This window comes from Labrus mixtus, chromosome 21 (assembly GCF_963584025.1).
Source record: "Labrus mixtus chromosome 21, fLabMix1.1, whole genome shotgun sequence".
Taxonomy (NCBI): domain Eukaryota; kingdom Metazoa; phylum Chordata; class Actinopteri; order Labriformes; family Labridae; genus Labrus; species Labrus mixtus.
Genome location: NC_083632.1, coordinates 21,254,106 through 21,267,315, shown reverse-complemented (window position 1 = coordinate 21,267,315; position 13,210 = coordinate 21,254,106). Strand labels below are relative to the sequence as shown.

Genomic DNA, 13,210 nt, shown 5'->3' with positions numbered 1-13,210 from the left:
CACTCGACTAGCAGATGCTGAATTGATGATTTTGCAGGCCAACTTGATTTTTATTTTCATTTTTTCCCCAGCCCTTAGATGGCAAAAACACAGGCAAAGAATCCTATATGATTTTTTAATGTAAACTGGGAAGTAAAGCTCATTTAACCATATGTATAACAAAGCTCAGATGATGTTTTTACACAATTTTCATCCAAACATTCCAATCGCCATTTATCCAAACATTGCAAATATTTGACTCCTCCCCCTCTTTCCTCTGACATTTTAATTCTCTGTTCTCCTAGTGACCAGTGAGCTGGTTATGCTGAGTCTCGACCTGGTGAAGACACGACTGTCCGTCATGAGCATGGAGATGAGGAAGAACTTCATCCAGGTCATCCTCACCTCTCTGATCGAGAAGTCGCCTGACCCCAAAATCCTCCGCGCCGTCGTCAAAATCGTGGAGGAGTGGGTGAAGAACAACTCTCCCATGGCTGCCAATCAGGTAAGAAGGAGGCTCGGGCAGAGCGTTCAGAAAGTTTCACTCTTTACAAATCAACACACACAGAAATGTGTGACTCAGCAGATCACTGCATTATTTATTTGGTGTGAATTAGAAAACTGAATCAGCAACGTACATTTTACAATTTTGTTAAAACTTTGGACAAACGACAAGCAAAGCACATTTCCTCTTTTCAGAAAGTCGAAACATTAGCATACCACCCACAAAAGTGTCTTTATAATCTTTAAAGCTGTAGAATACGAGAAAGCAGAGAGATGTAATAATAACAGAAAATTGAGTTTTACATGTATTTTATTTTCTCCAGACTTCCTTTCCTCTCTTTAAACTTCCTAATATGTCTCTCCTTTCTATCCCGATCCCCTCTATTCCCTCCTCTGTCCAGATGCCCAACATCCGCGAGAAGTCCATCTTGCTGGTGAAGATGATGACCTACATTGAGAAGCGCTTTCCAGATGAACTTGAGTTAAACGCCCAGTTCTTGGACCTCGTTAATTACGTCTACAGGTAATTACTGCCATTCATCACATGGCCAAATGGCCGTGCCACCGCCGCCTTGCTGCCCTTGCATCCATCTTAACGGGAGGGATGAAGGTCGGAGGGGGTGGGGGGGTTAGGTGGGGAAAGTCGCAGGAGGTTGTGCGAAGGAGTGGTGGAAAATTGGAGATGAGGAAGGAGAACTACCGGGTATACCTTTCCTTTTTTTTTTTTTTAATTGAGGGAAGAAGAGAAACATGTGATCATGGTAGTTCCATTGACATTTCAATAATCTGTTTGTACATGGAAACAGAGTACTCATTGATACAAATTAGAGCTTCAGATAGAGGAAGGAAGGATTGTGTGGGATTGTGCAGAAGGGGTCAGATGGCTAGCAGGTTGTGATAAAGCAGCAGGATTTTTCACAGGCCTACAGTGGTGTCAGGACTCTTGACAGGACACACAGCAGGTGAGGACCAGAGGGGAAAGACTGTCTCACTGCCCACTATCCATCAAACCACAGCTCTCTCTTTTGTCTTCCTGTCTCCCACACATACACATTTAATCAGCCAAATGTAGCCCGCATCCCTCCAGCCCATCTGCTCCTCATGCCAAAAGATTTAAAAACGAGCATTAAAGCCGTGATGGACAGCGCGTAATGAGAATGAAATGATAAAGCAGCTGTGCTTGAACAATGTGTGATTAGGAGAAGAGCACAAATAGGGGACAATGTGCAGCTGTGGAGGCCTTGGCCGCGTTGTCGCTTTTATCCCACCTTCCCTCTCACCTTCTGTTGTGTGAAATATAACCCACGCTGCTTGTTCACTGCAGAAGGATGATGTAGAAATGAGGATTATTGTTATTGAAGTGTCTAATGCTTTACCGTCTCCACATGAAAGGCGCTTAATTTCACCTAACATTCAGCGTTAACTGCCATCTCCTCACACTTCAGTGATCTTCAGTGTTCTGTGATGCAGCTGTTTAACGTCACTTTTTGTGTTGTGATATATTTAGTATCTCACCTGCTTGCCATATTTGTAAATAACCCCCCGAGTCATCATTTGTGTTCTGCATATTAGTAGCATGCAAATGTGCAAAATGAGAACAAATGGAGCTGTGGAGAAAAAACAAAAATCTGACAGTATTCTTAAGATTATTAATGAGCTAACATTTTGAATTTATGACAGAAAAGACAGGAATGAAGCATGTCCGAGCTTTAAAATGAAAACAGTCTGATTCCTTGTTTTTAACCATGGAGGCTCTAAGTGCACATACATCCATTCATGTTTGTACTCTGAGTGATTTCCAGGTGTTTTTATTGACATCTTTACTTATTTATCTCTGCTTAATTTACCTTAGTCGTGTTGGCAATGACAGTATGACATGTCGGGGGTCTGGTGTGTAGCAATGATTAGCCTGTTGATTTCCAGATCAACCGGAAATTATCCCGTTATCGTGAGAAAACAAGCTTTATTATTTCCAGATAATGAGCGTAATTCATCTGTTATAATGTTATCAATAGACAACAGCTTTTTTTTATCGGCTGCAAATCACATCCCTGATAACAGATGTTCCAAGTATCATCAACCATACCCTTCATAAATCATTGAGCTAAACTAAAGGGGAGCCAGTTTGTCAAATACAAATGCATGTTTTGTCCATCACATTATTCAGGGATGAGAGCCTTTCAGGAAGTGACATCACATCCAAGTTGGAGCCGGCCTTCCTCTCAGGGCTTCGGTGCAGCCAGCCGCTGATCAGAGCTAAGTTCTTTGAGGTGTTCGACGCCTCAATGAAGCGACGTGTTTACGAGCGGCTGCTCTACATCTGCTGCTCTCAGAACTGGGAGGCCATGGGCAGCCACTTCTGGATCAAACAGTGCATTGAGGTAAACAAGCCAGAGCCTTTATGCCCTTTTAGACAGCAGTAAAAAAGAATATTGTTGACTCATGAGACGCGTCTTCTTTCTGTCTCGGTGAGCTTCTTGTCATGCCCGTCACTCGTCATGTCGTTTACTGTCACTGATCTTTTGTGTGTGTGTGTTTGTTTGTCTCAGCTGCTGCTGGCAGTGTGTGAACGAAACACCATCATCGGCACCAGCTGCCAAGGATCCATGCTGCCGTCTATCACCAACGTCATCAACCTAGCTGACAGCCATGACCGCGCCGCCTTCGCCATGGCAACGCATGTCAAGCAGGAGCCACGTGAGAGGGAGAACAGTGAGACCAAGGAGGAGGTGGGACACGCACACACACACATCACGACGCATCAAGAGACATGCACTCTCACATAATTTAGCACATTATCACATTAGGCATGAGTGACAAACTTTGGTGCTACGATTAAAGCCTTGTTTTTTTTTTTTTTCAACTCTCCCCTGTTACATAGAAACCTTTGACGTCTGATGCCAAAAATGATTTGTCTCCAACAGTGAGACTAAATGTCAAAGCTCTCTTTAAAGACGGTTGTTTCTTCTCTTCCTTCATGCTCTTCCTGCAGGATGTGGAGATAGACATAGAGTTGGCACCAGGAGACCAGACTGCCATCCCCAAGAGTAAAGAGCAGTCTGAGAGAGATGCGGGCAACCAGCTGCACATGCTCACAAACCGCCATGACAAGTTTCTTGACTCACTACGGGAGGTCAAGGTAGGTTTGAGAACTTCTCAAAGTTAGTCTGCAAAGTGGAAGTAATAGAAAAGTAGTGTTTGAGTTTTTTAGACTTTTAGTGTGGAAGTTTTTTTATGATCAAAAGTCCTGCTGATTTTTTTATTCCAGCTGTAACATCAGGAAGCGATTCTGACCCAGGATGTTAGTGGGAAACAATTAACCACCCAGTATGATAGTGCATCAGCAGTAGTCTTGAGCCCTGAAGACAGGGATTAAGAAGCAGTTGCCTCGTCGAGTCAGCAGCTGACATTGTGCTTTGCTTTGTGTTAGACCGGCGCCCTCCTGAACGCTCTGGTCCAGCTCTGTCACATCTCCACACCGCTGGCCGAGAGGACCTGGGTCCAGCTCTTCCCTCGTCTCTGGAAGATCCTCTCTGACAGGCAGCAGCACGTGAGTAGAACTTAGAGACCTCTATGTAGATACAACAAGATCAAAAAACGCACTAGTTACATGACTTCCCTTTTACATAAAGTGTGTTTAAGTGTCGCTGCGAGTACAACATAGAGGTGCAGATGGTTGAGGTTAAATGTATAACCAAGACATCAGACTTGTAAAGATTGGAAATGATCAATAAGTGAAGAGAAATGCTTAGTTCTTGGTAATTTTACTGAAGATGTATCAGTAAAAAGTAAGGAAATATTATAAATTCAAAAAAGTTGGTTAATGGTTGAATAGTGCCACGTGTGTAGACATAGATCTGCAAATATTAAGGCCAATTTGGGAATGCATACATAGTTCTTCACAGCTGAAAAGTCATTTTTTTCAGAGCTGAATAGTCACACAAGTCTTCAGCTACATCTGCAGCATGCTTTTCAAATGGCTGTCTCTATACATGTGACTTCTGCACAAAGGTGTGGTGAGGGTTTGTTTGCCCTGTGCTTAGGCTCACAGGCTTTACCATAGCTCGCTAAATAGTAAATCACAGATTTATGATAGATGATAATGACACTATGACGGATAAAGGCAATATGGACCCACTGAGAACAGAGGCATGAGTAAATTCTGATTCATTGTGTCTTGCAAGTAGTTGAAAGCCTGTTCAAAGCATGCTGGGATACCTAGCGATGCACACCAGGCTGGTGGTGAAACATTTGAGGATCTATGCATGGATCTGTGTACACGTTGGTAGAACTATTTATGCATTTACAAACAGCTTTGCACCAAAAATGTCCCCTTAACCAAAGCATCAACTTTAAGTGAATAAAATCTGTGTGAGATCAGTGCTTTAATAAATCTTGCGCCGCTTGTTAGGAAGTTCCTGTCAGTGTCCTAAATATGATAATATCAGTAATATTCAGAGATAAACATTTATTTCTCCCTAGCTCCAGTATTTTTGACTTGCACATCTGCCTTTTTTGTTCTCACTGTGTGCAAACACACACACATTCTCGTCTACTCCCTGTATCTATTTCTGTATCCCATCAGTGACGTTAGCGAACAGACAGCGACTCTGACCTTGGCCACCTCGTTCATGTCCCAAAATATGCAATTTCTACCAAATGAGGACAGATTTATTTATGCTAAATATGGAAAGGAGAAGACTGAGTGCAGAAAGCTGTAATGAGTTTAATGAAGCAGATGCATGGGGAGTATATGAGACTTGTTGAAAGGCTTTGATTTGGAGTGATTGAACTCTTAAAGATAAAGTCGATCGAAAGATGGCTTCAAAATAATGACGTTCTCATGAAAGGCTTAAAGTCACTGAGATGTCACAAGTGCTTACTCTGATGTCTGCTTCCCTGTCAGCATTTCATCCCAATATTACAGCGTATCAATTTCTGTTCAAAACTGAGTGATTACTGCTGCGCAGGCTTTCTATCCGAGGCCTGATTATGACATGGGAATGACAGAAAATATATTCTTCTTAGGAAGGAATTAACTTCCATTCACGTTATTGGCCTTCTCCACCACCAACCTCATTTAAGTGACCATCAAGGCACTTAATTATTCCATGCTGTCAACGGGCAGCGAAAATTATATTCATTACCACTGCATCATTTATTTCTGAGTGTGTGTCAGTCATGATTATCAGAGCACTAACCTCGCTGTCACGCTTTTCTGTGGATTTTCAAAGAGGCTGTGATTGCAGAAAGTGCCAAAGTCCAGTTAAAACAAGCAAATAAAGATAAAGCTAAATACTTTTGCTTTTATTCAAAATGTGTGAATATGATTGAGTTAAATGATTTCAATGACTTTCATTATTAAAGCTCCTGTGGGAAGTTTTTCGCTGGTTATGAAACAGACTGAAATTGATATTGATGCTTCCATATGAGCTACAAAAGCAACGAGATTGATCATTTCTTATAGCTATTTTTGATGCCTGTAACCACTAAGGCGTCAGACAAAGTTAATCAGAGCATTCTGCAAGAACAGACTTTGTTTACATTTTTCCACAGCAAAGCTTTACAGTGAGTGATACAATTTTCTGTTAAAAGACAGCAGGATTACATTTATTTTATCAGAAAACAGAACTTACACATAGGGACGTAAGGGAGAAGATCAGCAGAGATGAGAGGTGCTGCTTTGTCCACAGGGGGCGCCAAAATCCACAGAAATCGTTTTAAAGTAGATTGCCAATCTTACAGTGACATCAATTATGTTTCCTGTGGTCTTATTACAAAGCACACATTAAGGCTGCAAACAACTTGTGTGATTTGTCCCTTTCCAGTCACTCTCTTCCTGTGTCTTAGCAGCTCTTTTACTGGAAAAGGGCGTCTTATTGCATCACATACATGCAACAGAATGCCTTTATCAATATGCTGTATCAGTTCACTGCTTCTTAAGTGAAAATAGTCACTACATGAGCTCTCTCTCTCTCTCCTCTTTAGGCTTTGTCAGGAGAAATGAGTCCTTTCCTGTGCAGCGGCAGCCACCAGGCCCAGAGGGACTGCCAGCCCAGCGCCCTTAACTGCTTTGTGGAGGCCATGTCCCAGTGTGTGCCTCCTATTCCCATCCGGCCCTGCGTGCTGAAGTACCTGGGGAAGACGCACAACCTGTGGCTGCGTTCAACTCTAATGCTGGAGCAGCAGGCCTTTGAGAAGGGCCTCAGCCTGCACAGCAAACCCAAGCAGAGCACCGAGTTCTACGAGCAAGAGAGCATCACACCACCCCAGCAGGTAAAGTATTTTGATTTTAACTCTTCATGACAATCATCATAAACTGTAGAGTTTCCTCCTGGACAAATCATAAAACCAAAACTCAGAGAAAAAAGAACAAATGATCAACAGATGAAATGCAATATTACATCTTTTATATTTATGAAACTGCTAAGTTTGTATCCCTTTCTTCAAAAATAGAGGATCCAGAGATATGAATAAGTCATATTTAAAATTGGCATAGTGGCCTCTTTTTTGCATCTCATCAGCAAGGCTTATTTAAAATAAAGTCGATCCCCATTTACTTATTTGTTCCTCTTCCATTCTCGTGTTTTTCTACTGCTCTCTAGGAGATTTTGGACTCCCTCGCAGAGCTCTACTCGTTGCTCCAGGAGGAGGACATGTGGGCCGGCCTGTGGCAGAAGAGGTGCAAGTTCCCTGAGACTGCCACAGCCATCGCCTATGAGCAGCATGGCTTCTTTGAACAGGTGAGAGAGAGAGAGACGTAGAAATCCTAATTAAAAAAATGATGTTATTTAACTTTGTTATCATCGAGGAGGCAGTTATTTGTGTTGCTGTTAATCGTAATGCTCGTCTCTTGTGATGTGGAATATATTTTTTTAATAGTATATCAACGAGGACAGGCTAAATGTTGCATCAAGGCAGAGATCATGTTCTGATTCATTTTATTAGCTTCAAAAAGCTTTGACTCAAAATGTCAAAAATGTGTTGTTCAGGCCCAAGAAAGCTACGAGAAGGCAATGGAGAAGGCAAGAAAAGAGCATGAGAGGAGTAACGTCTCCCCAGCCATCTTCCCTGAGTACCAGCTGTGGGAGGACCACTGGATACGGTAAGATTTCTGGAACACAAAAGATGCTGCAGTCCCAGAGGGCGGTGTGTTTGACACATCGAGAGAGCCAGAAGAGCACAACAGCCTTAGTCGATTTTTACTGTCTCACCATATATGAATATTTGCTGTATATCATTTATAGAACAAACTGGATATGATTCATTCAGGCTAATTCCCATTATACAGCAGGGAATCCAGCAACAAGATTTGCTTCATAGAAATACAAAATATATTTCCTAAGTATATTTTCTCTCTATAAATCCATTCATGTCACTCTTTCCTTCGCAGGCTTAAAATTACACTTTGCTCAGATATGGAACATATGTATCGGTCAGTGGGAAATTAGAATGAGTGCCATTTTTTTTTATGAATCTGACACAAATGGTTTCTTAATAACAAGTCGCCACAGTGTAGGATGCCGACAGAGCCCCCCCTGCCGAACCAAATGACTCTCCCTGCTGAACATCTGCCTCTTTAAACCTCTTTAAAAAGCCAATATTGTTATATTACACAGGGTCAAATATTTAATGCCTCTCTGCTCATAGACGTCATGAATTTAACTGTGCACCATTCATGACATTAAAAGGAGATGCTCAACTCTAGTGTCAGTGTAAGGAGCCTTACTGGGCCTATGCATATGGGAAAAACCATTCGCATTCACACTGTACAATCGGTACCTTTCACAAGCACGTTTGACCCCCAGAGTCCTGTACGTTTGACTAGTGTGAGTGCTCCATACTGTGCTCAAGCACGCTAAACTTCTTAAGCCCTGGAACGGCTGGAAGAGAGTGAGCTTCGGCACGGTGTCGCTGGTCATGCACAAGCACATATTTGAAAAATCCAGGAGTGTTAGAGTGCCGTATCTGACCCGAAACGCCTAAAAATAAGTCCACGAGCGCTGTTCTAGTGCGCTCCAGCGGCACTACATGTATGGTGATGTGTATAGAAAAGTTAACCGTGCTCAAGTCCGGTTGGACTTGGTGCAGTGTGAGTGGAGGCCCATGGGGTTACTGGGGAGGGGGAGGCAATCTTGCTTGGACATAGTGCGAGAACACCCTTAAACAGTACATTTTTAGCCCGGTAGACCTCCCACAGTGACGGCTCCAAATGACATGAGTCAGTCTAATAAATAAAAGTTACAATTTAATCTTGATGCAACAAATCTTTACAAGTGTGTTTACAGTTCAAAGTTTCCTAAACTTTTTATCCCTCTGGTCCTCATGTCCAGCTGTTCGAAGGAATTGAACCAGTGGGAACCGCTGACCGAATACGGCCAATCCAAAGGCCATTCAAACCCTTATCTCATGCTCGAGTGTGCTTGGAGGGTGTCCAATTGGGCTGCCATGAAGGAGGCTCTGGTTCAGGTAAGCAGTCCGCAGTCACCATGTAAGATTGTATCCATTTATGAATGTCTACACGCATAAAACACACATCCACACTTTCACTCTCGCTGTCCTCCCAAAGGTCGCACTAAACCCAATAACCGTTCCACAGAAAATACAACCATGAGCGCAAGTTCTCACTTGCAATCACAGACTCAGTGGAGCCTCCAGGTTTTGAACCCAGTGAACCCAGAGGCTTGACTCTCCGTTTTTCTTTTTTTTTTTTTTCTTTCATTTTATTCCAAGGCCTCATGTCAGTGTGGAATATAGTAACCTGATATTGGGACTGTCTTAGTCCCTGCACAGCCCCATGAGAGAATCAGAGAGACGTCCGTAAAGCTGTGGAAATGCTGCTCAGCCATTTGGCCGGTTAATTTATTGGCTTCATGTTTCCTAAAACAAAGTGAAGACGGGTGGCGAGCGTGTGATAGCACCTGACGTATAACAAATACTCCGGCTTTGCTCTTTCAAGGAGACTTGGAACCGATCCATTGAGCTGCTCTGTCCTAAGGTGACACCTAATTAAATTGTCTGGACGGCAGCTCCAACTTTGCTATATCCTCTCCTCTGTGTTTCATTCCCTCCCTCAACTTCCTACCATTCCTCTTTTTCTGTCTCTTACTTTCCCAACCTCTCTTCTTTATTTATTTTGTCTTTGTGTTACAGTCGCCCTTCTCTTCAACCATTTCCACTTCCATCTCCTTATCCCTCACTCTGCAGCTCTGCGTTTTAGCGGCTAATATTTCCAACAGCAGTGTGCGTGAATAATTACCCCGGCATCTGCTGCAGGGTGATTTGTTTTATGGAGGAGGAAAGGCGCAAGGCTTCCAGTTGCCCACCGCCCGCTCACCACTTCAGAGGCGCAGTCCAAATGTCCCTGCTTTCAATTAAAGCCAGCTCTTGATAAGGGCGGCCCTGTCTCCAGGTTATTCATCAAGTGTCACCCTTGATAGGTCGCTTTGACCGATCACTGTAATTTTCTCCGACACTTTGGGGGAAGCTCACACAAATACACACCCGAGGGGTTCTCATTCACTTTTCCTCTGTGTCTTCTCTCGTTCTGTGCGTCTTTTCACTCGTTTAGAAACACTCAGCGGCAAACCCACAGATTTGACATAGCAGACCCCCCTGGGCTATTGTTTGTTTAGTGTTAATGCACTCAGCATTTTAATCAATAGCAGGGGCCTTTACTCTCCTCCGCCTCTTTGTCAGACTCACCAAGATGATTAGTCATTACTACAAAAGTCGTGCTGAAACCTTTCAGAAAATGAAATGGAAACAGTATTGTCGTGCATTTTTTTTAGTGCTTTATTATGCAAAATAAGTATCAAAGGCCCTTTACCTTCAAATGTTTACATTTAATTAAAAGTGTGCGCTGTTCTTAACATCTCTGGGACAGAATACACACGCATGAAAAACAGCATGCCACACACAAACCAGACCCTTTTAACACACACAACAGACCACTCAAACCACTTTCTTTGGGGGTTGTCTGGGACTCCTTTTTGAGTCACATATCTTTTGTTGTGTAAACACTAATGTGTTCAGATCCAAAGCAGAGGCATGAAAGGAAAATACGTCATCAATACGTCACCAAGTTCAGTTTGATCTGTGTTCTTCTTTTAGATGCAAATAATAGCTACCGACTGTCCGCAGAGCCAGACAGAATCCCCCCCAAACAGAAACAGGCTGCTCACACTAAAATAACATCAAAATGTTTTGCATGCAGGAATTGTAAATTATTGAAAAACCTAAACGTTTAATTCTGACATGTCTATTACTGATCAGCAACTTCTGGGGCAAAATGGCAATTATTTTCCAACATAAAGAACAAAACTGAGCTGACCCCTAGTACATCAGTAAAACTTACCTGGACATGGAAGATGGTAGGATAAGGACAACTGTGATGGAAGGAACAAAGTAAACCACATTTATGCTCTCCAGATAAACAAAGAGGGAAACTACTGAATCGCTCCTTCTCAACAAAAGTAGGTTTGAAAAAAAGAATAGGGCTGGGACAAAATATCAATACGGTAAAAAATACTCATCCTCACTCTCATACAATAATCATAAATAGATGAAGAAGATGACAGCGGGATGATGTCAATCAGCAGTGAAAAGAAGTTCAGAGATTAAGCTTTAGAAAAGGTCAAAGTGAATAAATACATTATCTCTTTAAAGGGTATTTGATATTCTTCAGTTAATACAATATAGTCAGTGATGTATCATCATATGACTGTCTTGCAATATATCGATTATCGCAGAATAACTGTACCGCGTAGCTCATTATTTAGCTCATTATCGTTATCACGACTCGGGTATCAAAAGTTACGCTGCTCCCCCCCACTTGTGTGAATCATCATGATATGTAACTGATGGATATTTAAACCACAGCTGTTGTCAGACTGAACCTTCATTACCATACAAATATTTTATTAGAGACTGTGTCCATTGACGCTTTTGCGTCGAAATATAAAAATATAATAGCTTTGCATGCTTAATGTTTTACTATATGTAAGGAAATATCACCTATAAAACATTGGAAAGAAGGAACCTGTGCTTGAATCCTGTCCTGGCATTGGTAGCAGCTCTACACCTGGAAAGTTTACCCTCGAAAAGACAAGTCAGATTATTCGGTCTTCCACCATTTGACAAAGGTGAAATCAGAAGTTCTACCCCTCCATGATTGTGACAAGTGACAGCTGAGCTGTTTTCAACTGAGAGCACAGCTGATGCTGAGGGCCCTTTTTGAGCTTAGGATGCTGAAAGTGCTGAACTACATTGGTTCTGTAATGAAAGTGGGTTCTGCCCTTAATTGTTTTTTAATTTGATAATTATGTTTCATTTGTTAAGTTTTATAAATGTTCTACCTGTAATCCTTTAGGAACACAAACACCACAGTCTTTTGCTGCTTATAATATTTGTTCCAATGCACACATTGAATTTTTGTCTGCTTGTCCAGGTGGAGATGAGCTGCCCTAAGGAGATGGCCTGGAAGGTGAACATGCACCGCGGCTACCTGGCTATCTGCCACCCAGAGGAGCAGCAACTCAACTTTATTGAGCGGTTGGTAGAGATGGCCTCCAGCCTGGCAATCCGTGAGTGGAGGAGGCTGCCTCACATCGTCTCCCACGTGCACACGCCACTGCTGCAGGTTGGTTTTGCGATGTCTTTTTTTAAAAAAATGTATGAAAGCCTCTATTTAAGGCGGAGGTGGCAGTCAGGAAACCAGGAAGAGTAGCGACGGGAAGTGAGTTTATTGTCCCAGCACTTAAAGAGAATCATGTTGAGAGATCATCAGTTGCCCCGAGACATTGTGCGGCAGAGTGACGCTGATAACGGCCTCTGTCTCCTTCTCTCACTCCATTTTGTAAAATTTAGATAGATGATAAAAAAGAAATAAAAAAAAAAAACCTTTGAGCCTCTTTGATTTCACCACGAGAGATTACAAGAGAACAAGGGCAGAGATGAAAAGGGAGAAGGAGAAAAGAAGGTAGACTGAAAATTGAAAAAGGAGAAAGTGAACAAAATGAGGGGGCACGGGGAGAAAGAGAGAGAGAGAAGAATAGAGTGAGTTCAGAATGGCTGTAATTACTTCCCTGCCATCAGATACCATTTGATTAAATACCTGCAGCAGAATTACATTTACATGATGAATGGGACGCTCTGAATGAAGGTTCGAAATGGGCCATCAGCTGATATTAACAGATAATTGTGAAAAATATTGTATTGCCTAATTTATTTTGTTTTGGGAGATTTGATTTTAGGGCAGGGGGGGTTAAGTCTTCTGCACAGCTCTGATTCGCTACATTTATCTTTTCAAAATGGCTATTTGAATTGGGTGACTACGTTCTTTGTTAGTGTTTGTGTGTGTGTGTGTGTGTTTTGGCCGTGCGTGTGCTTGCATATGTGCAGTCCAATTATTTACCCTAGCCGAGGGAAAACAAGCTATTTATTCCTCTGCCCAGCCATGCGGCCTGTTGTAAATCTCCATTCCGAACTCTATATCTCATATTCACGACTCCATGAGCCTCGGAGAATGAGCGAGCAGCCCAGACTCTGCAAATACACACGGGCTCACATACCATCTGAATCAAGTTATCATCAAATCCCAGCTCTCAGCTGTGACTGACGATCGATGGATTATCACCCACACTATCGATTACCAGGCCTGGCATTAATATTGATTGATGAGTAGTTGTAATGGAATGATTGATTACATGTTCACAAAGCAGCTTTT

General features: G+C 42.3%; 1 protein-coding gene across 2 annotated transcripts in view; it reads left to right on the top strand.

The window, feature by feature from the left end:
* The window catches only part of trrap (transformation/transcription domain-associated protein), an 87,257-nt gene that overhangs the window by 42,742 nt on the left and 31,305 nt on the right, over positions 1-13,210 (top strand). For both annotated transcript variants that reach the window (XM_061027458.1, XM_061027459.1), the window contains 11 exons: positions 285-484; positions 885-1,006; positions 2,651-2,864; positions 3,033-3,212; positions 3,476-3,622; positions 3,914-4,033; positions 6,472-6,759; positions 7,089-7,226; positions 7,476-7,588; positions 8,817-8,952; positions 11,933-12,124. In XM_061027458.1, the coding sequence (XP_060883441.1) occupies positions 285-484; positions 885-1,006; positions 2,651-2,864; positions 3,033-3,212; positions 3,476-3,622; positions 3,914-4,033; positions 6,472-6,759; positions 7,089-7,226; positions 7,476-7,588; positions 8,817-8,952; positions 11,933-12,124 (1,850 nt within the window). The remainder of the gene's footprint in view (positions 1-284; positions 485-884; positions 1,007-2,650; positions 2,865-3,032; positions 3,213-3,475; positions 3,623-3,913; positions 4,034-6,471; positions 6,760-7,088; positions 7,227-7,475; positions 7,589-8,816; positions 8,953-11,932; positions 12,125-13,210) is intronic.